General features: G+C 34.6%; 2 protein-coding genes across 3 annotated transcripts; both read right to left on the reverse strand.

Moving 5' to 3' along the window:
* Nucleotides 1–44: 44 nt before the first annotated feature.
* LOC148175597 (uncharacterized) lies at nt 45–12,683 on the reverse strand. Its single transcript, XM_088034969.1, has 3 exons — nt 12,584–12,683; nt 12,180–12,535; nt 45–131 (listed from the first exon to the last, which is right to left on the reverse strand). Exons 1-2 carry the CDS (start codon nt 12,596–12,598, stop codon nt 12,236–12,238), a joined length of 315 nt encoding a protein of 104 aa, XP_087891095.1. The 5' UTR covers nt 12,599–12,683; the 3' UTR covers nt 45–131; nt 12,180–12,235.
* Nucleotides 12,684–17,718: 5,035 nt separating this feature from the next.
* On the reverse strand, nt 17,719–24,229 carry LOC148175598 (uncharacterized). 2 transcript variants are annotated; one of them, XM_088034471.1, is made up of 3 exons: nt 24,135–24,229; nt 23,731–24,086; nt 17,719–17,736 (listed from the first exon to the last, which is right to left on the reverse strand). In XM_088034471.1, exons 1-2 carry the CDS (start codon nt 24,147–24,149, stop codon nt 23,787–23,789), a joined length of 315 nt encoding a protein of 104 aa, XP_087890597.1. In that variant the 5' UTR covers nt 24,150–24,229; the 3' UTR covers nt 17,719–17,736; nt 23,731–23,786. The 2 variants fall into 2 exon arrangements, with proteins under 2 accessions (XP_087890597.1, XP_087890596.1); XM_088034470.1 differs by having other exon boundaries at nt 23,731–24,149.
* Nucleotides 24,230–24,266: the final 37 nt, after the last annotated feature.

A 24,266-nucleotide genomic window follows, 5' to 3' on the forward strand; every position in this document is an offset into this window, starting at 1 on the left:
TCTTTCTCGCTCGGTGTCCCCCACTTTCTATTAAATTTAATTCCATGCATCGGGTGGCAATTCCCCAAACTGTATGCTGATGTAACCGCAGCCAGCTTGTCGGACATTTCAGTGCTCATTTCTTTTTCCGACTAAAACAAACCAAATAGTTTTAGGTGTTAATCTTCCTCTGATACTACAAAAGCCATGACATCATAAAGACACTAAATTTAAATCCCAAATTTGCAATCTGCGTAAAATTCTGCGTTCACTGATGTATAATAACTCAAGTTTACTCTAAAAAATAAGCGAGATATCGATATGAGAAGTTTGGCCATAGTTTTAGTCATGAATTTTTGCGAAAATTTGCAAATTTAGACTTTTGGAAAATCTAAAAACGATTTCTTATGTAAAAAATCGCGAGAAAAACGATGCCGCAAACCGCATTCCAATATCTGAAATAGTTTTCGAGATATCGAGCATGAATTGTTTGGAACCTTCAAAAATTTGGCCATCTGGCGACAACCCAAAAATTCAAACGGCCATAACTCAGTTATTTGTTGTCGGATCTGAATTTAAATTCCAGATTTGGATTCAGCGTGAGATTCTGCGTAAAATGAGTCAAAATTTATTGAGTTTACCTACGAAATAAAGAAAGCATTGACCAAAAACTGTTTGGAAGTGGTCATTTTGGGGTGATTTTCAATCAATGTTTTCAAAATGAAAATGACGTTTAATAGCATTGTATTATAAATCATTCGAAAGAGGAGCTCGAAATCTATCTACTGGCCCAATTTGAGATCGATCAAACAAACGGTTTAGGAGTTATGGCCAAAAATAAAAAAAAATAAAAATTTTCATCGTTTGAGTCGCAATTTTTTTTCGCGAAAAATCGACCTTCGAATTTTGGGCTTTTAAGCACTTTTTCTAACGTAAAATGAGCCGAGAAAAACGATGGCGCAAACCGCTACTCAATATCTCTAATAGTTTCCGAGATATTTAACTTTGAAAATTGGGAAAAATGAGAAAAAATGAAAATCAACTATCCGAAACTTTGATCGGCCATAACTCAGTTATTTGTTGTCGGATCTGAATTTAAATCCCAGATTTGGAATCTGCGTAAAATTCTGCGTTCACTGATGTATAATAACTCAAGTTTACTCTAAAAAATAAGCGAGATATCGATATGAGAAGTTTGGCCATAGTTTTAGTCATGAATTTTTGCGAAAATTTGCAAATTTCGACTTTTGGAAAATCTAAAAACGATTTCTTATGTAAAAAATCGCGAGAAAAACGATGCCGCAAACCGCATTCCAATATCTGAAATAGTTTTCGAGATATCGAGCATGAATTGTTTGGAACCTTCAAAAATTTGGCCATCTGGCGACAACCCAAAAATTCAAACGGCCATAACTCAGTTATTTGTTGTCGGATCTGAATTTAAATTCCAGATTTGGATTCAGCGTGAGATTCTGCGTAAAATGAGTCAAAATTTATTGAGTTTACCTACGAAATAAAGAAAGCATTGACCAAAAACTGTTTGGAAGTGGTCATTTTGGGGTGATTTTCAATCAATGTTTTCAAAATGAAAATGACGTTTAATAGCATTGAATTATATATCAGTCGAAAGAGGAGCTCAAAATCTATCTACTGGCCCAATTTGAGATCGATCAAACAAACGGTTTAGGAGTTATGCCCAAAAATAAAAAAAAATAAAAATTTTCATCGTTTGAGTCGCAATTTTTTTTCGCGAAAAATCGACCATCGAATTTTGGGCTTTTAAGCACTTTTTCTAACGTAAAATGAGCCGACAAAAACGATGGCGCAAACCGCATCTCAATATCTCTAATAGTTTCCGAGATATTTAACTTTGAAAATTGGAAAAAATGAGAAAAAATGAAAATCAACTATCCGAAACTTTGATCGGCCATAACTCAGTTATTTGTTGTCGGATCTGAATTTAAATCCCAGATTTGGAATCTGCGTAAAATTCTGCGTTCACTGATGTATAATAACTCGAGTTTACTCTAAAAAATAAGCGAGATATCGATATGAGAAGTTTGGCCATAGTTTTAGTCATGAATTTTTGCGAAAATTTGCAAATTTCGACTTTTGGAAAATCTAAAAACGATTTCTTATGTAAAAAATCGCGAGAAAAACGATGCCGCAAACCGCATTCCAATATCTGAAATAGTTTTCGAGATATCGAGCATGAATTGTTTGGAACCTTCAAAAATTTGGCCATCTGGCGACAACCCAAAAATTCAAACGGCCATAACTCAGTTATTTGTCGTCGGATCTGAATTTAAATTCCAGATTTGGATTCAGCGTGAGATTCTGCGTAAAATGAGTCAAAATTTATTGAGTTTACCTACGAAATAAAGAAAGCATTGACCAAAAACTGTTTGGAAGTGGTCATTTTGGGGTGATTTTCAATCAATGTTTTCAAAATGAAAATGACGTTTAATAGCATTGAATTATATATCAGTCGAAAGAGGAGCTCAAAATCTATCTACTGGCCCAATTTGAGATCGATCAAACAAACGGTTTAGGAGTTATGCCCAAAAATAAAAAAAAATAAAAATTTTCATCGTTTGAATCGCAATTTTTTTTCGCGAAAAATCGACCATCGAATTTTGGGCTTTTAAGCACTTTTTCTAACGTAAAATGAGCCGAGAAAAACGATGGCGCAAACCGCATCTCAATATCTCTAATAGTTTCCGAGATATTTAACTTTGAAAATTGGGAAAAATGAGAAAAAATGAAAATCAACTATCCGAAACTTTGATCGGCCATAACTCAGTTATTTGTTGTCGGATCTGAATTTAAATCCCAGATTTGGAATCTGCGTAAAATTCTGCGTTCACTGATGTATAATAACTCGAGTTTACTCTAAAAAATAAGCGAGATATCGATATGAGAAGTTTGGCCATAGTTTTAGTCATGAATTTTTGCGAAAATTTGCAAATTTCGACTTTTGGAAAATCTAAAAACGATTTCTTATGTAAAAAATCGCGAGAAAAACGATGCCGCAAACCGCATTCCAATATCTGAAATAGTTTTCGAGATATCGAGCATGAATTGTTTGGAACCTTCAAAAATTTGGCCATCTGGCGACAACCCAAAAATTCAAACGGCCATAACTCAGTTATTTGTTGTCGGATCTGAATTTAAATTCCAGATTTGGATTCAGCGTGAGATTCTGCGTAAAATGAGTCAAAATTTATTGAGTTTACCTACGAAATAAAGAAAGCATTGACCAAAAACTGTTAGGAAGTGGTCATTTTGGGGTGATTTTCAATCAATGTTTTCAAAATGAAAATGACGTTTAATAGCATTGAATTATATATCAGTCGAAAGAGGAGCTCAAAATCTATCTACTGGCCCAATTTGAGATCGATCAAACAAACGGTTTAGGAGTTATGCCCAAAAATAAAAAAAAATAAAAATTTTCATCGTTTGAATCGCAATTTTTTTTCGCGAAAAATCGACCATCGAATTTTGGGCTTTTAAGCACTTTTTCTAACGTAAAATGAGCCGAGAAAAACGATGGCGCAAACCGCATCTCAATATCTCTAATAGTTTCCGAGATATTTAACTTTGAAAATTGGGAAAAATGAGAAAAAATGAAAATCAACTATCCGAAACTTTGATCGGCCATAACTCAGTTATTTGTTGTCGGATCTGAATTTAAATCCCAGATTTGGAATCTGCGTAAAATTCTGCGTTCACTGATGTATAATAACTCGAGTTTACTCTAAAAAATAAGCGAGATATCGATATGAGAAGTTTGGCCATAGTTTTAGTCATGAATTTTTGCGAAAATTTGCAAATTTCGACTTTTGGAAAATCTAAAAACGATTTCTTATGTAAAAAATCGCGAGAAAAACGATGCCGCAAACCGCATTCCAATATCTGAAATAGTTTTCGAGATATCGAGCATGAATTGTTTGGAACCTTCAAAAATTTGGCCATCTGGCGACAACCCAAAAATTCAAACGGCCATAACTCAGTTATTTGTTGTCGGATCTGAATTTAAATTCCAGATTTGGATTCAGCGTGAGATTCTGCGTAAAATGAGTCAAAATTTATTGAGTTTACCTACGAAATAAAGAAAGCATTGACCAAAAACTGTTTGGAAGTGGTCATTTTGGGGTGATTTTCAATCAATGTTTTCAAAATGAAAATGACGTTTAATAGCATTGAATTATATATCAGTCGAAAGAGGAGCTCAAAATCTATCTACTGGCCCAATTTGAGATCGATCAAACAAACGGTTTAGGAGTTATGCCCAAAAATAAAAAAAAATAAAAATTTTCATCGTTTGAATCGCAATTTTTTTTCGCGAAAAATCGACTATCGAATTTTGGGCTTTTAAGCACTTTTTCTAACGTAAAATGAGCCGAGAAAAACGATGGCGCAAACCGCATCTCAATATCTCTAATAGTTTCCGAGATATTTAACTTTGAAAATTGGGAAAAATGAGAAAAAATGAAAATCAACTATCCGAAACTTTGATCGGCCATAACTCAGTTATTTGTTGTCGGATCTGAATTTAAATCCCAGATTTGGAATCTGCGTAAAATTCTGCGTTCACTGATGTATAATAACTCGAGTTTACTCTAAAAAATAAGCGAGATATCGATATGAGAAGTTTGGCCATAGTTTTAGTCATGAATTTTTGCGAAAATTTGCAAATTTCGACTTTTGGAAAATCTAAAAACGATTTCTTATGTAAAAAATCGCGAGAAAAACGATGCCGCAAACCGCATTCCAATATCTGAAATAGTTTTCGAGATATCGAGCATGAATTGTTTGGAACCTTCAAAAATTTGGCCATCTGGCGACAACCCAAAAATTCAAACGGCCATAACTCAGTTATTTGTTGTCGGATCTGAATTTAAATTCCAGATTTGGATTCAGCGTGAGATTCTGCGTAAAATGAGTCAAAATTTATTGAGTTTACCTACGAAATAAAGAAAGCATTGACCAAAAACTGTTTGGAAGTGGTCATTTTGGGGTGATTTTCAATCAATGTTTTCAAAATGAAAATGACGTTTAATAGCATTGAATTATATATCAGTCGAAAGAGGAGCTCAAAATCTATCTACTGGCCCAATTTGAGATCGATCAAACAAACGGTTTAGGAGTTATGCCCAAAAATAAAAAAAAATAAAAATTTTCATCGTTTGAATCGCAATTTTTTTTCGCGAAAAATCGACTATCGAATTTTGGGCTTTTAAGCACTTTTTCTAACGTAAAATGAGCCGAGAAAAACGATGGCGCAAACCGCATCTCAATATCTCTAATAGTTTCCGAGATATTTAACTTTGAAAATTGGGAAAAATGAGAAAAAATGAAAATCAACTATCCGAAACTTTGATCGGCCATAACTCAGTTATTTGTTGTCGGATCTGAATTTAAATCCCAGATTTGGAATCTGCGTAAAATTCTGCGTTCACTGATGTATAATAACTCGAGTTTACTCTAAAAAATAAGCGAGATATCGATATGAGAAGTTTGGCCATAGTTTTAGTCATGAATTTTTGCGAAAATTTGCAAATTTCGACTTTTGGAAAATCTAAAAACGATTTCTTATGTAAAAAATCGCGAGAAAAACGATGCCGCAAACCGCATTCCAATATCTGAAATAGTTTTCGAGATATCGAGCATGAATTGTTTGGAACCTTCAAAAATTTGGCCATCTGGCGACAACCCAAAAATTCAAACGGCCATAACTCAGTTATTTGTTGTCGGATCTGAATTTAAATTCCAGATTTGGATTCAGCGTGAGATTCTGCGTAAAATGAGTCAAAATTTATTGAGTTTACCTACGAAATAAAGAAAGCATTGACCAAAAACTGTTTGGAAGTGGTCATTTTGGGGTGATTTTCAATCAATGTTTTCAAAATGAAAATGACGTTTAATAGCATTGAATTATATATCAGTCGAAAGAGGAGCTCAAAATCTATCTACTGGCCCAATTTGAGATCGATCAAACAAACGGTTTAGGAGTTATGCCCAAAAATAAAAAAAAATAAAAATTTTCATCGTTTGAGTCGCAATTTTTTTTCGCGAAAAATCGACCATCGAATTTTGGGCTTTTAAGCACTTTTTCTAACGTAAAATGAGCCGAGAAAAACGATGGCGCAAACCGCATCTCAATATCTCTAATAGTTTCCGAGATATTTAACTTTGAAAATTGGGAAAAATGAGAAAAAATGAAAATCAACTATCCGAAACTTTGATCGGCCATAACTCAGTTATTTGTTGTCGGATCTGAATTTAAATCCCAGATTTGGAATCTGCGTAAAATTCTGCGTTCACTGATGTATAATAACTCGAGTTTACTCTAAAAAATAAGCGAGATATCGATATGAGAAGTTTGGCCATAGTTTTAGTCATGAATTTTTGCGAAAATTTGCAAATTTCGACTTTTGGAAAATCTAAAAACGATTTCTTATGTAAAAAATCGCGAGAAAAACGATGCCGCAAACCGCATTCCAATATCTGAAATAGTTTTCGAGATATCGAGCATGAATTGTTTGGAACCTTCAAAAATTTGGCCATCTGGCGACAACCCAAAAATTCAAACGGCCATAACTCAGTTATTTGTTGTCGGATCTGAATTTAAATTCCAGATTTGGATTCAGCGTGAGATTCTGCGTAAAATGAGTCAAAATTTATTGAGTTTACCTACGAAATAAAGAAAGCATTGACCAAAAACTGTTTGGAAGTGGTCATTTTGGGGTGATTTTCAATCAATGTTTTCAAAATGAAAATGACGTTTAATAGCATTGAATTATACATCAGTCGAAAGAGCAGCTCAAAATCTATCTACTGCCCCAATTTGAGATCGATCAAACAAACGGTTTAGGAGTTATGCCCAAAAATAAAAAAAAATAAAAATTTTCATCGTTTGAGTCGCAATTTTTTTTCGCGAAAAATCGACTATCGAATTTTGGGCTTTTAAGCACTTTTTCTAACGTAAAATGAGCCGAGAAAAACGATGGCGCAAACCGCATCTCAATATCTCTAATAGTTTCCAAGATATTTAACTTTGAAAATTGGGAAAAATGAGAAAAAATGAAAATCAACTATCCGAAACTTTGATCGGCCATAACTCAGTTATTTGTTGTCGGATCTGAATTTAAATCCCAGATTTGGAATCTGCGTAAAATTCTGCGTACACTGATGTATAATAACTCGAGTTTACTCTAAAAAATAAGCGAGATATCGATATGAGAAGTTTGGCCATAGTTTTAGTCATGAATTTTTGCGAAAATTTGCAAATTTCGACTTTTGGAAAATCTAAAAACGATTTCTTATGTAAAAAATCGCGAGAAAAACGATGCCGCAAACCGCATTCCAATATCTGAAATAGTTTTCGAGATATCGAGCATGAATTGTTTGGAACCTTCAAAAATTTGGCCATCTGGCGACATCCCAAAAATTCAAACGGCCATAACTCAGTTATTTGTTGTCGGATCTGAATTTAAATTGCAGATTTGGATTCAGCGTGAGATTCTGCGTAAAATGAGTCAAAATTTATTGAGTTTACCTACGAAATAAAGAAAGCATTGACCAAAAACTGTTAGGAAGTGGTCATTTTGGGGTGATTTTCAATCAATGTTTTCAAAATGAAAATGACGTTTAATAGCATTGAATTATATATCAGTCGAAAGAGGAGCTCAAAATCTATCCACTGGCCCAATTTGAGATCGATCAAACAAACGGTTTACGAGTTATGGTCAAAAATAAAAAAATTGAAAAATTTTCATCGTTTGAGTCGCAATTTTTTTTCGCGAAAAATCGACTATCGAATTTTCGACTTTTAAGCACTTTTTCTGACGTAAAATGAACCGAAAAAAACGATGGCGCAAACCGCATTTCAATATCTCTAATAGTTTCCGAGATATTTAACTTTGAAAATTGGGAAAAATGAGAAAAAATGAAAATCAACTATCCGAAACTTTGATCGGCCATAACTCAGTTATTTGTTGTCGGATCTGAATTTAAATCCCAGATTTGGAATCTGCGTAAAATTCTGCGTTCACTGATGTATAATAACTCGAGTTTACTCTAAAAAATAAGCGAGATATCGATATGAGAAGTTTGGCCATAGTTTTAGTCATGAATTTTTGCGAAAATTTGCAAATTTCGACTTTTGGAAAATCTAAAAACGATTTCTTATGTAAAAAATCGCGAGAAAAACGATGCCGCAAACCGCATTCCAATATCTGAAATAGTTTTCGAGATATCGAGCATGAATTGTTTGGAACCTTCAAAAATTTGGCCATCTGGCGACAACCCAAAAATTCAAACGGCCATAACTCAGTTATTTGTTGTCGGATCTGAATTTAAATTCCAGATTTGGATTCAGCGTGAGATTCTGCGTAAAATGAGTCAAAATTTATTGAGTTTACCTACGAAATAAAGAAAGCATTGACCAAAAACTGTTTGGAAGTGGTCATTTTGGGGTGATTTTCAATCAATGTTTTCAAAATGAAAATGACGTTTAATAGCATTGAATTATACATCAGTCGAAAGAGCAGCTCAAAATCTATCTACTGCCCCAATTTGAGATCGATCAAACAAACGGTTTAGGAGTTATGCCCAAAAATAAAAAAAAATAAAAATTTTCATCGTTTGAGTCGCAATTTTTTTTCGCGAAAAATCGACTATCGAATTTTGGGCTTTTAAGCACTTTTTCTAACGTAAAATGAGCCGAGAAAAACGATGGCGCAAACCGCATCTCAATATCTCTAATAGTTTCCGAGATATTTAACTTTGAAAATTGGGAAAAATGAGAAAAAATGAAAATCAACTATCCGAAACTTTGATCGGCCATAACTCAGTTATTTGTTGTCGGATCTGAATTTAAATCCCAGATTTGGAATCTGCGTAAAATTCTGCGTTCACTGATGTATAATAACTCGAGTTTACTCTAAAAAATAAGCGAGATATCGATATGAGAAGTTTGGCCATAGTTTTAGTCATGAATTTTTGCGAAAATTTGCAAATTTCGACTTTTGGAAAATCTAAAAACGATTTCTTATGTAAAAAATCGCGAGAAAAACGATGCCGCAAACCGCATTCCAATATCTGAAATAGTTTTCGAGATATCGAGCATGAATTGTTTGGAACCTTCAAAAATTTGGCCATCTGGCGACAACCCAAAAATTCAAACGGCCATAACTCAGTTATTTGTTGTCGGATCTGAATTTAAATTCCAGATTTGGATTCAGCGTGAGATTCTGCGTAAAATGAGTCAAAATTTATTGAGTTTACCTACGAAATAAAGAAAGCATTGACCAAAAACTGTTTGGAAGTGGTCATTTTGGGGTGATTTTCAATCACTATTTTTAATGTAAAAACGACGTTTAATACCTTTGTATTATATATCATTCGAAAGAAGAGCTCGAAATCTATCTACTGGCTCAATTTGAGATCGATCAAACAAACGGTTTAGGAGTTATAGCCAAAAATAAAAAAAAATAAAAATTTTCATCGTTTGAGTCGCAATTTTTTTTCGCGAAAAATCGACTATCGAATTTTCGACTTTTAAGCACTTTTTCTGACGTAAAATGAGCCGAAAAAAACGATGGCGCAAACCGCATCTCAATATCTCTAATAGTTTCCGAGATATTTAACTTTGAAAATTGGGAAAAATGAGAAAAAATGAAAATCAACTATCCGAAACTTTGATCGGCCATAACTCAGTTATTTGTTGTCGGATCTGAATTTAAATCCCAGATTTGGAATCTGCGTAAAATTCTGCGTTCACGGATGTATAATAACTCGAGTTTACTCTAAAAAATAAGCGAGATATCGATATGAGAAATTTGGCCATAGTTTTAGTCATGAATTTTTGCGAAAATTTGCAAATTTTGACTTTTGGAAAATCTAAAAACGATTTCTTATGTAAAAAATCGCGAGAAAAACGATGCCGCAAACCGCATTCCAATATCTGAAATAGTTTTCGAGATATCGAGCATGAATTGTTTGGAACCTTCAAAAATTTGGCCATCTGGCGACAACCCAAAAATTCAAACGGCCATAACTCAGTTATTTGTTGTCGGATCTGAATTTAAATTCCAGATTTGGATTCAGCGTGAGATTCTGCGTAAAAAGAGTCAAAATTTATTGAGTTTACCTACGAAATAAAGAAAGCATTGACCAAAAACTGTTTGGAAGTGGTCATTTTATGGTGATTTTCAATCAATGTTTTCAAAATGAAAATGACGTTTAATAGCATTGAATTATATATCAGTCGAAAGAGGAGCTCAAAATCTATCCACTGGCCCAATTTGAGATCGATCAAACAAACGGTTTACGAGTTATGGTCAAAAATAAAAAAATTGAAAAATTTTCATCGTTTGAGTCGCAATTTTTTTTCGCGAAAAATCGACTATCAAATTTTCGACTTTTAAGCACTTTTTCTGACGTAAAATGAGCCGAGAAAAACGATGGCGCAAACCGCATCTCAATATCTCTAATAGTTTCCGAGATATTTAACTTTGAAAATTGGGAAAAATGAGAAAAAATGAAAATCAACTATCCGAAATTTTGATCAGCCATAACTCAGTTATTTGTTGTCGGATCTGAATTTAAATCCCAGATTTGGAATCTGCGTAAAATTCTGCGTTCAACGATGTATAATAACTCGAGTTTACTCTAAAAAATAAGCGAGATATCGATATGAGAAGTTTGGCCATAGTTTTAGTCATGAATTTTTGCGAAAATTTGCAAATTTCGACTTTTGGAAAATCTAAAAACGATTTCTTATGTAAAAAATCGCGAGAAAAACGATGCCGCAAACCGCATTCCAATATCTGAAATAGTTTTCGAGATATCGAGCATGAATTGTTTGGAACCTTCAAAAATTTGGCCATCTGGCGACAACCCAAAAATTCAAACGGCCATAACTCAGTTATTTGTTGTCGGATCTGAATTTAAATTCCAGATTTGGATTCAGCGTGAGATTCTGCGTAAAATGAGTCAAAATTTATTGAGTTTACCCAAGAAATAAAGAAAGCATTGACCAAAAACTGTTTGGAAGTGGTCATTTTGGGGTGATTTTCAATCACTATTTTTAATGTAAAAACGACGTTTAATACCTTTGTATTATATATCATTCGAAAGAGGAGCTCGAAATCTATCTACTGGCTCAATTTGAGATCGATCAAACAAACGGTTTAGGAGTTATGGCCAAAAATAAAAAAAAATAAAAATTTTCATCGTTTGAGTCGCAATTTTTTTTCGCGAAAAATCGACCATCGAATTTTGGGCTTTTAAGCACTTTTTCTAACGTAAAATGAGCCGAGAAAAACGATGGCGCAAACCGCATCTCAATATCTCTAATAGTTTCCGAGATATTTAACTTTGAAAATTGGGAAAAATGAGAAAAAATGAAAATCAACTATCCGAAATTTTGATCGGCCATAACTCAGTTATTTGTTGTCGGATCTGAATTTAAATCCCAGATTTGGAATCTGCGTAAAATTCTGCGTTCAACGATGTATAATAACTCGAGTTTACTCTAAAAAATAAGCGAGATATCGATATGAGAAGTTTGGCCATAGTTTTAGTCATGAATTTTTGCGAAAATTTGCAAATTTCGACTTTTGGAAAATCTAAAAACGATTTCTTATGTAAAAAATCGCGAGAAAAACGATGCCGCAAACCGCATTCCAATATCTGAAATAGTTTTCGAGATATCGAGCATGAATTGTTTGGAACCTTCAAAAATTTGGCCATCTGGCGACAACCCAAAAATTCAAACGGCCATAACTCAGTTATTTGTTGTCGGATCTGAATTTAAATTCCAGATTTGGATTCAGCGTGAGATTCTGCGTAAAATGAGTCAAAATTTATTGAGTTTACCTACGAAATAAAGAAAGCATTGACCAAAAACTGTTTGGAAGTGGTCATTTTGGGGTGATTTTCAATCACTATTTTTAATGTAAAAACGACGTTTAATTTCGACTTTTGGAAAATCTAAAAACGATTTCTTATGTAAAAAATCGCGAGAAAAACGATGCCGCAAACCGCATTCCAAAATTACGAATTTTACTGCACGTGACCATCAAATGCACTCGTCTAAAGTTGGTAGCAGCCCCTAGGGATGTTTATTGGTAACAGTTAACGTCTAGCGCAAGTTTGCCAAAAACCATAAATGGAGAGAAAAGAAAACAAACCTTCCATCCTTCCTCAAACAAGCAGCGATGCATCCAGAATTCCAGATCTCGCGTTTTCAAAAAACCAATAAAAATTCTCTATAAACTTCCATTCCTTGATGTTTCTTTGACTTCACAAAATAGCTGACAAGACACCAGATGACCTTCAGAGCCTTTGTAGTATTTTCTTTCTTGACAACTGCATCTCGATGATACTTTGTTTCCGTTGGTTGAGTTCCTTTGAGCCTTCTCTGGAGAAACACTCGTTTTTTGCTCGTAGACTCATCAGGTTTGAAAACGTTGCAAATTTCGTGCTCCCGCAATGAAATCAGCAACACTCTGAACATTTCCCAGTCACTGAACGACATCTTCAACCACTGGAAAAAGAACATTTGACTTTGACTTAAAACATGTTTAAATTTAACCTTTTTCATCCACATTGCAGTAAAGCAGCACCTTTTTCATGATGTTATGCTCCTTGATCAATTCACGGTTCTCTGGGAGCACTGAATGGGTGGTTTCTTCAATTCTGTGCAATAACTTGCAGAGTCCTTTAGCGTTGAGCGACGACAACCGCCTTTTCGACATCTTAGGCTATGGGTATCATCCATCGATTCAGTCTCTTAATAATAAACTCTGGTAATGAAGTTGGAACCTGAAATACCACGAAACATTTCAAGGCTGGAATTCAAACAGTTTTCAGCTTACCTGCGTTTAAAAATTTCAAAAAGACCCATCAATTTGTTGCAAATCAACTCCAACTCTAAATAGCTTCAAATGAACTTCTTAACTTGTGTAATTTCTTTGCTACCATGCCCAGAAGAACGAGAAAGTAAACAGTAAAGAATTCTGGTAGTCTCTTGTGCAAGCAGGATCGTTGTTAATCATTTGTTGTACTCTGAAAATAAGTTTAGTAAATCATGAACATAACCTCAATGTGTGCTGTCAAAATATTCAAGTTAAGACATACGTTAAGATAGAGACACAATACCATTTTTAAATAATTAATAGAATCGTAACCAAGTCGTGAATGTTAAATCAGACTTCAGATTCTTACTCCTGAGGACAAAATTAATAAAAAGAGTATTTTCTTGCTTTAATTTTCATCGAAAAACTGCAAACCAAATAAAAGTTTCAAAAATTAATAAAAAATTAACGGAGCGTCGGATCGAAAAATCTTTGACGGATTCTTGTTCCTGAGGTCCAAATTGATGGAAAAAGTCGGTTTCAAAGAGATTTTATTTTTTGTCAAAATCGCCAAAATCCATGGATTAACCCCTTTGAACTTTTTTTGGCGAAAAACACGAAAGTTTTCAGATCGACACGAAACTTTGCACATGGCATAATTTGACATTTCTACATCCATTTCTGGTCTCCGTTCCTCGCTATCTGTGAGATTTTTTGAGAAAATGCAAATTAAAAATTTTAAAATTCAATTTCCCGCGTCAAGCAATCTGTCAACGAAGCATAGAAGCTAGGACATGCGTCAACAGTCTTTAGTCCATAAATAATATTAAATAAAATATTAACAAAGTCGTAAATCTTAAATCAAAGTTTTGATTCGTTTTTCTGAGGTTAAAATTAACAAGTTAAGTAGTTTATTGTATTTATTTACACCGAAAAATGAATGCATAATGTGTGTATAATTGGTTGCCTATCTACATTGCAAATTTTAAGTAAACTTATAATTACGTTTTGAATCCGACTTTAGAGTACAGAATCTTGTTCCTGAAGTCTAAATTAATAAAAAAAAATGTTTTAAGAAGGTTTCGATTAAATTTCAAATATCAGTCGCGAAGAAACCTGTTTAGTTTTCAACCAATCACACACAGCCCAAATAAGAACCGGCAAATTTAAAGAAATTTATTAATAACACGAACATTAACATGAATAAATTAATGAGTACAAAGTTTCTACTTAAAAACTACAACAGGACTTAGAAAGACGTTGAAAACCGCCTCGACTACACTCCTTACATTAAATCTCGCTTCTTTCGGTCTTTTGACCGTCGTTAAATTGTTGTTACTACAAGCGAGACAGCCGATTTCGTCTAACCCGACTTGTACCTTGAACCCCCCACCTCGTTGTTGAAAAGTGTCCCCGCTTGCACTTTCGTGGTGATTTCGAACGTGTACAAGTTGTACCTCTTGTCGATTTGATCGCGCTGTAAAACGAGCTGCACTCTTCGCGGACTGCTTGCGTGATCGAAGATGGTGCGAAAACTGTTCGAAACCGAGCGGATTTTAATATCGTTTTTCAGTTTTCTGGGTTGATTTCAGGAGGATTAGAACCGAGAAGACGACTTGGATGAAAGCCGTGAATTTCTTGTACCGTGTTTGGGCGGTGAGGACCACGAAGAGGCAGAGAGACTGAAGATGAGGCCGGTGAAAACGAAGAAGGGCTAAGCTTCCGCGGAGTCAACGTCACGTGCATCGGAAGTCGTGGAACTCTCGCTTCACCTGCAACATTTGGAACGTGACAACTTGTCACTAGCATCAGCACCACCAGCAGCTGCGTTTCTGACTTCGCCAAAAAGAAAAAGGCTAGGAACCATACCAACTTCAAGTACAAGATCTTAAGGGCTAGATGTGGGTGGAGAATCGACCTCTGGACGGACCAAAGGGATGTGATCCAAAGCCTTCAGATCAGGATGGGATTAACAATGGGTAAATGTCCGTGGGAATAATCCACCGTGGCCGATGGGTAAAATGATGTATAATAACGCAAGTTTACACCAAAAAACAAGCGAGATATCGATATGAGAAGTTTGGCATTGTTTTTTTAATCATGAATTTTCGCGAAAATTTGTTTCATAAAAATATTATAATCTTCTATAACTAGACATTTAACAATCGTAGATAATATATATTAAAGAGCCACCACTTTGGGGTGATAAAAAATGACATAATAATTAAGTAGAAGCGAAAATTGCAAACGATTTGAGCACTTGTTTAGAAATGATAAGACAACAACGCTCGAATTCTGTTTTCGTGTTTGACGATCATCGCCTTCAACTTTCTTATTTCGTCGGCGAATTCTGGCAACGTTTTCTCCTAAATCAACAAAATTAGTTTAAGAAAAACCACAAACCTAAACTTGTGTTTGGTTTTGAGTCTTCCCCGATTTCGAAGAGCTTCGACACAGAAATGATCGCTTTCGATTCCATCCTTGAGCGAAATCAACAGACTCTTCAGTCGACAGCGCGCGCGCGCGCCGCACTGTCACCCAAAGTATCTGGATAGTCCGGTCAGTCCGGAGTTGTTTAGCCTCTAAAACCTCGAGATTTCGCATCCTCTCTTCGGCATCATTCCTATGCCTGAGTTGAGTGTTGATGTAATATCACGCCTTCCACCATCTTCCTTCCTGCAAGAAGTGTAAAAAAGTTTCATCAAGAACATGTTTGTTTATCTCACCTGAAAAACTCTTCTTACTCTGTGCAGTCAATTGCTGTTTCTTCGCGGCAAAGCTTTTAATTGCGCCTGCTTCTTGACCAACAGGAAAGACAACAAAGTTGTGTTAAGCTGCAACTAAGAGATTAAGGTGAGACCATGAATGGAGAGAAAAGAAAACAAACAAACCTTCCATCCTTCCTGAACAAACAGATCTCGCGTTTTCAAGAAACCAATAAATGATGTTTCCTTGACTTCACAAAATAGCTCACAAGACACCAGATGACCTTCAGAGCCTTTGTAGTACATATTTTCTTTCTTGACAACTGCATCTCGATGATGCTCTGTTTCCGTTGGTTGAGTTCCTTTGGCTCTTCTCTAGAGGAGAATACTGGTTTTCTGCTCGTAGACTCAACATTGCAAACTTCGTGCTCCCGCAATGCAATAAGGCAACACTTGAAACATCTCCCAGTCACTGAACGACATCTTCAACCACTGGAAAAAGAACATTTGACTTTGAATTTAACCTTTTTCATCCATATTGCAGTAAAGCAGCACCTTTTTCGTGATGGATCAATTCACTGTACTCTGGGAGCACTGAATGGGTGGTTTCTTCAATTCTGTGCAATAACTTGCAGAGTCCTTCAGCGTTGAGCGACGACAACCGCCTTTTCGACATCTTAGGCTATGGGTATCATCCATCGATTCAGTCTCTTTAATAATAAACTCTGGTAATGAAGTTGGAACCTGGAAATACCACGAAACATTTCAAGGCTGGAATTCAAACAGTTTTCAGCTTACCTGCGTTTAAAAATTTCAATAAAGACCCATCAATTTGTTGCAAATCAACTCCAACTCTAAATAGCTTCAAATGAACTTCTTAACTTGTGTAATTTCTTTGCTACCATGCCCAGAAGAACGAGAAAGTAAACAGTAAAGAATTCTGGTAGTTTCTTGTTAAATCATGAACATAACCTCAATGTGTGCTGTCAAAATAGTCAAGTTAAGACATACGTTAAGATAGAGACACAATAATTTTTAATAATTAATAGAATCGTAACCAAGTCGTGAATGTTAAATCAGACTTTAGATTCTTACTCCTGAGGACAAAATTAATAAAAAGAGTATTTTCTTGCTTTAATTTTCATCGAAAAACTGCAAACCAAATAAAAGTTTGAAAAATTAATAAAACATTAACGGAGCGTTTGATCGAAAAATCTTTGACGGATTCTTGTTCCTGAGGTCCAAATTGATGGAAAAAGTCGGTTTCAAAGAGATTTTATTTTTTGTCGAAATCGCCAAAAATCCATGATGTTTAGTCTTTGAACTTTTTTTGGCGAAAAACGCGAAAGTTCGCAGATCGACACGAAACTATGCACATGGCATAATTTGACATTTCCACATCCATTTTTGGTCTCCGTTCCTCGCTATCTGCAAGATTTTTTGAGAAAATGCAAATTAAAAATTTTAAAATTCAATTTCCCGCGTCAAGCAATCTGTTAACGAAGCATAGAAGCTAGGACATGCGTCAACAGTCTTTAGTCCATAAATAATATTAAATAAAATATTAACAAAGTCGTAAAACTTAAATCAAAGTTCAGATTCGCTTTTTCTGAGGTTAAAATTAACAAGTTAAGTAGTTTATTGTATTTATTTACACCGAAAAGTGAGAGAAGTTTTTCCATAAAAGCCACCTAGCGGAATAACGCCGAAGTTGATAGTTCACGCCTCCTCTCACCAGAGGGCTAAACTTTTGTTTTTAAAACTTACAATTTTTGAATCAAAACCATTTGCAGGAATAAGGATGAATGATAAAAAACAATACCCTCAAATTAAACTAAAGGAGTATTAATAAAATAAAAAAACACAAACTCGACACTCTCCCTCCTTCTTGCAAAAAGTGTGAAAAAGTTTCATTAGGAACATGTTTGTTGGCTTACCTAAAAAAGACGAGGGAAACAATCTGAAATGGACGAAACTATCCATTCTTAATTAATGGTAATTGATTATTGCTCTAATTCCAACTGATCCAAGAGCCAAGAGCCAAGGTTAGTCCTTCGCAAGTGGCGCTTCCTCAAAAATATCTCATTTAACGACTTCTTCAATTCTTGTAGATCATTGTTGTTTTTATATGCTGATGTAACCGCAGCCAGCTTGTCGGACATTTCAGTGCTCATTTCATTTTCCGACTAAAACAAACCAAATAGTTTTAGGTGTTAATCTTCCTCTGATACTACAAAAGCCATGACATCATAAAGACACTAAATTTAAATCCCAAATTTGCAATCTGCGTAAAATTCTGCGTTCACTGATGTATAATAACTCGAGTTTACTCTAAAAAATAAGCGAGATATCGATATGAGAAGTTTGGCCATAGTTTTAGTCATGAAATTTTGCGAAAATTTGCAAATTTCGACTTTTGGAAAATCTAAAAACGATTTCTTATGTAAAAAATCGCGAGAAAAACGATGCCGCAAACCGCATTCCAATATCTGAAATAGTTTTCGAGATATCGAGCATGAATTGTTTGGAACCTTCAAAAATTTGGCCATCTGGCGACAACCCAAAAATTCAAACGGCCATAACTCAGTTATTTGTTGTCGGATCTGAATTTAAATTCCAGATTTGGATTCAGCGTGAGATTCTGCGTAAAATGAGTCAAAATTTATTGAGTTTACCTACGAAATAAAGAAAGCATTGACCAAAAACTGTTTGGAAGTGGTCATTTTGGGGTGATTTTCAATCAATGTTTTCAAAATGAAAATGACGTTTAATAGCATTGAATTATATAACAGTCGAAAGAGGAGCTCAAAATCTATCCACTGGCCCAATTTGAGATCGATCAAACAAACGGTTTACGAGTTATGGTCAAAAATAAAAAAATTGAAAAATTTTCATCGTTTGAGTCGCAATTTTTTTTCGCGAAAAATCGACTATCGAATTCTCGACTTTTAAGCACTTTTTCTGACGTAAAATGAGCCGAAAAAAACGATGGCGCAAACCGCATCTCAATATCTCTAATAGTTTCCGAGATATTTAACTTTGAAAATTGGGAAAAATGAGAAAAAATGAAAATCAACTATCCGAAACTTTGATCGGCCATAACTCAGTTATTTGTTGTCGGATCTGAATTTAAATCCCAGATTTGGAATCTGCGTAAAATTCTGCGTTCACTGATGTATAATAACTCGAGTTTACTCTAAAAAATAAGCGAGATATCGATATGAGAAGTTTGGCCATAGTTTTAGTCATGAATTTTTGCAAAAATTTGCAAATTTCGACTTTTGGAAAATCTAAAAACGATTTCTTATGTAAAAAATCGCGAGAAAAACGATGCCGCAAACCGCATTCCAATATCTGAAATAGTTTTCGAGATATCGAGCATGAATTGTTTGGAACCTTCAAAAATTTGGCCATCTGGCGACAACCCAAAAATTCAAACGGCCATAACTCAGTTATTTGTTGTCGGATCTGAATTTAAATTCCAGATTTGGATTCAGCGTGAGATTCTGCGTAAAATGAGTCAAAATTTATTGAGTTTACCTACGAAATAAAGAAAGCATTGACCAAAAACTGTTTGGAAGTGGTCATTTTGGGGTGATTTTCAATCAATGTTTTCAAAATGAAAATGACGTTTAATAGCATTGAATTATATAACAGTCGAAAGAGGAGCTCAAAATCTATCCACTGGCCCAATTTGAGATCGATCAAACAAACGGTTTACGAGTTATGGTCAAAAATAAAAAAATTGAAAAATTTTCATCGTTTGAGTCGCAATTTTTTTTCGCGAAAAATCGACTATCGAATTCTCGACTTTTAAGCACTTTTTCTGACGTAAAATGAGCCGAGAAAAACGATGACGCAAACCGCATCTCAATATCTCTAATAGTTTCCGAGATATTTAACTTTGAAAATTGGGAAAAATGAGAAAAAATGAAAATCAACTATCCGAAACTTTGATCGGCCATAACTCTGTTATTTGCAGTCGTATCTGAATTTAAATCCCAGATTTGGAATCTGCGTAAAATTCTGCGTTCACTGATGTATAATAACTCGAGTTTACTCTAAAAAATAAGCGAGATATCGATATGAGAAGTTTGGCCATAGTTTTAGTCATGAAATTTTGCGAAAATTTGCAAATTTCGACTTTTGGAAAATCTAAAAACGATTTCTTATGTAAAAAATCGCGAGAAAAACGATGCCGCAAACCGCATTCCAATATCTGAAATAGTTTTCGAGATATCGAGCATGAATTGTTTGGAACCTTCAAAAATTTGGCCATCTGGCGACAACCCAAAAATTCAAACGGCCATAACTCAGTTATTTGTTGTCGGATCTGAATTTAAATTCCAGATATGGATTCAGCGTGAGATTCTGCGTAAAATGAGTCGAAATTTATTGAGTTTACCTACGAAATAAAGAAAGCATTGACCAAAAACTGTTTGGAAGTGGTCATTTTGGGGTGATTTTCAATCAATGTTTTCAAAATGAAAATGACGTTTAATAGCATTGAATTATATATCAGTCGAAAGAGGAGCTCAAAATCTATCTACTGGCCCAATTTGAGATCGATCAAACAAACGGTTTAGGAGTTATGCCCAAAAATAAAAAAAAAATAAAAATTTTCATCGTTTGAGTCGCAATTTTTTTTCGCGAAAAATCGACTATCGAATTTTGGGCTTTTAAGCACTTTTTCTGACGTAAAATGAGCCGAGAAAAACGATGGCGCAAACCGCATCTCAATATCTCTAATAGTTTCCGAGATATTTAACTTTGAAAATTGGGAAAAATGAGAAAAAATGAAAATCAACTATCCGAAACTTTGATCGGCCATAACTCAGTTATTTGTTGTCGGATCTGAATTTAAATCCCAGATTTGGAATCTGCGTAAAATTCTGCGTTCACTGATGTATAATAACTCGAGTTTACTCTAAAAAATAAGCGAGATATCGATATGAGAAGTTTGGCCATAGTTTTAGTCATGAATTTTTGCGAAAATTTGCAAATTTCGACTTTTGGAAAATCTAAAAACGATTTCTTATGTAAAAAATCGCGAGAAAAACGATGCCGCAAACCGCATTCCAATATCTGAAATAGTTTTCGAGATATCGAGCATGAATTGTTTGGAACCTTCAAAAATTTGGCCATCTGGCGACAACCCAAAAATTCAAACGGCCATAACTCAGTTATTTGTTGTCGGATCTGAATTTAAATTCCAGATTTGGATTCAGCGTGAGATTCTGCGTAAAATGAGTCAAAATTTATTGAGTTTACCTACGAAATAAAGAAAGCATTGACCAAAAACTGTTTGGAAGTGGTCATTTTGGGGTGATTTTCAATCACTATTTTTAATGTAAAAACGACGTTTAATACCTTTGTATTATATATCATTCGAAAGAGGAGCTCAAAATCTATCCACTGGCCCAATTTGAGATCGATCAAACAAACGGTTTAGGAGTTATGCCCAAAAATAAAAAAAAATAAAAATTTTCATCGTTTGAGTCGCAATTTTTTTTCGCGAAAAATCGACTATCGAATTTTGGGCTTTTAAGCACTTTTTCTAACGTAAAATGAGCCGAGAAAAACGATGGCGCAAACCGCATCTCAATATCTCTAATAGTTTCCGAGATATTTAACTTTGAAAATTGGGAAAAATGAGAAAAAATGAAAATCAACTATCCGAAACTTTGATCGGCCATAACTCAGTTATTTGTTGTCGGATCTGAATTTAAATCCCAGATTTGGAATCTGCGTAAAATTCTGCGTTCACTGATGTATAATAACTCGAGTTTACTCTAAAAAATAAGCGAGATATCGATATGAGAAGTTTGGCCATAGTTTTAGTCATGAATTTTTGCGAAAATTTGCAAATTTCGACTTTTGGAAAATCTAAAAACGATTTCTTATGTAAAAAATCGCGAGAAAAACGATGCCGCAAACCGCATTCCAATATCTGAAATAGTTTTCGAGATATCGAGCATGAATTGTTTGGAACCTTCAAAAATTTGGCCATCTGGCGACAACCCAAAAATTCAAACGGCCATAACTCAGTTATTTGTTGTCGGATCTGAATTTAAATTCCAGATTTGGATTCAGCGTGAGATTCTGCGTAAAATGAGTCAAAATTTATTGAGTTTACCTACGAAATAAAGAAAGCATTGACCAAAAACTGTTTGGAAGTGGTCATTTTGGGGTGATTTTCAATCACTATTTTTAATGTAAAAACGACGTTTAATACCTTTGTATTATATATCATTCGAAAGAAGAGCTCGAAATCTATCTACTGGCTCAATTTGAGATCGATCAAACAAACGGTTTAGGAGTTATAGCCAAAAATAAAAAAAAATAAAAATTTTCATCGTTTGAGTCGCAATTTTTTTTCGCGAAAAATCGACTATCGAATTTTCGACTTTTAAGCACTTTTTCTGACGTAAAATGAGCCGAAAAAAACGATGGCGCAAACCGCATCTCAATATCTCTAATAGTTTCCGAGATATTTAACTTTGAAAATTGGGAAAAATGAGAAAAAATGAAAATCAACTATCCGAAACTTTGATCGGCCATAACTCAGTTATCTGTTGTCGGATCTGAATTTAAATCCCAGATTTGGAATCTGCGTAAAATTCTGCGTTCACGGATGTATAATAACTCGAGTTTACTCTAAAAAATAAGCGAGATATCGATATGAGAAATTTGGCCATAGTTTTAGTCATGAATTTTTGCGAAAATTTGCAAATTTTGACTTTTGGAAAATCTAAAAACGATTTCTTATGTAAAAAATCGCGAGAAAAACGATGCCGCAAACCGCATTCCAATATCTGAAATAGTTTTCGAGATATCGAGCATGAATTGTTTGGAACCTTCAAAAATTTGGCCATCTGGCGACAACCCAAAAATTCAAACGGCCATAACTCAGTTATTTGTTGTCGGATCTGAATTTAAATTCCAGATTTGGATTCAGCGTGAGATTCTGCGTAAAATGAGTCAAAATTTATTGAGTTTACCTACGAAATAAAGAAAGCATTGACCAAAAACTGTTTGGAAGTGGTCATTTTATGGTGATTTTCAATCAATGTTTTCAAAATGAAAATGACGTTTAATAGCATTGAATTATATATCAGTCGAAAGAGGAGCTCAAAATCTATCCACTGGCCCAATTTGAGATCGATCAAACAAACGGTTTACGAGTTATGGTCAAAAATAAAAAAATTGAAAAATTTTCATCGTTTGAGTCGCAATTTTTTTTCGCGAAAAATCGACTATCAAATTTTCGACTTTTAAGCACTTTTTCTGACGTAAAATGAGCCGAGAAAAACGATGGCGCAAACCGCATCTCAATATCTCTAATAGTTTCCGAGATATTTAACTTTGAAAATTGGGAAAAATGAGAAAAAATGAAAATCAACTATCCGAAATTTTGATCAGCCATAACTCAGTTATTTGTTGTCGGATCTGAATTTAAATCCCAGATTTGGAATCTGCGTAAAATTCTGCGTTCAACGATGTATAATAACTCGAGTTTACTCTAAAAAATAAGCGAGATATCGATATGAGAAGTTTGGCCATAGTTTTAGTCATGAATTTTTGCGAAAATTTGCAAATTTCGACTTTTGGAAAATCTAAAAACGATTTCTTATGTAAAAAATCGCGAGAAAAACGATGCCGCAAACCGCATTCCAATATCTGAAATAGTTTTCGAGATATCGAGCATGAATTGTTTGGAACCTTCAAAAATTTGGCCATCTGGCGACAACCCAAAAATTCAAACGGCCATAACTCAGTTATTTGTTGTCGGATCTGAATTTAAATTCCAGATTTGGATTCAGCGTGAGATTCTGCGTAAAATGAGTCAAAATTTATTGAGTTTACCTACGAAATAAAGAAAGCATTGACCAAAAACTGTTTGGAAGTGGTCATTTTGGGGTGATTTTCAATCACTATTTTTAATGTAAAAACGACGTTTAATTTCGACTTTTGGAAAATCTAAAAACGATTTCTTATGTAAAAAATCGCGAGAAAAACGATGCCGCAAACCGCATTCCAAAATTACGAATTTTACTGCACGTGACCATCAAATGCACTCGTCTAAAGTTGGTAGCAGCCCCTAGGGATGTTTATTGGTAACAGTTAACGTCTAGCGCAAGTTTGCCAAAAACCATAAATGGAGAGAAAAGAAAACAAACCTTCCATCCTTCCTCAAACAAGCAGCGATGCATCCAGAATTCCAGATCTCGCGTTTTCAAAAAACCAATAAAAATTCTCTATAAACTTCCATTCCTTGATGTTTCTTTGACTTCACAAAATAGCTGACAAGACACCAGATGACCTTCAGAGCCTTTGTAGTATTTTCTTTCTTGACAACTGCATCTCGATGATACTTTGTTTCCGTTGGTTGAGTTCCTTTGAGCCTTCTCTGGAGAAACACTCGTTTTTTGCTCGTAGACTCATCAGGTTTGAAAACGTTGCAAACTTCGTGCTCCCGCAATGAAATCAGCAACACTCTGAACATTTCCCAGTCACTGAACGACATCTTCAACCACTGGAAACAGAACATTTGACTTTGACTTAAAACATGTTTAAATTTAACCTTTTTCATCCACATTGCAGTAAAGCAGCACCTTTTTCATGATGTTATGCTCCTTGATCAATTCACTGTTCTCTGGGAGCACTGAATGGGTGGTTTCTTCAATTCTGTGCAATAACTTGCAGAGTCCTTTAG

Source organism: Gnatocerus cornutus, chromosome 4 (genome assembly GCF_029298725.1).
Source record: "Gnatocerus cornutus isolate USDA-ARS CGAHR chromosome 4, icGnaCorn1.1, whole genome shotgun sequence".
In the NCBI taxonomy this organism is placed as follows: Eukaryota; Metazoa; Arthropoda; class Insecta; order Coleoptera; family Tenebrionidae; genus Gnatocerus; species Gnatocerus cornutus.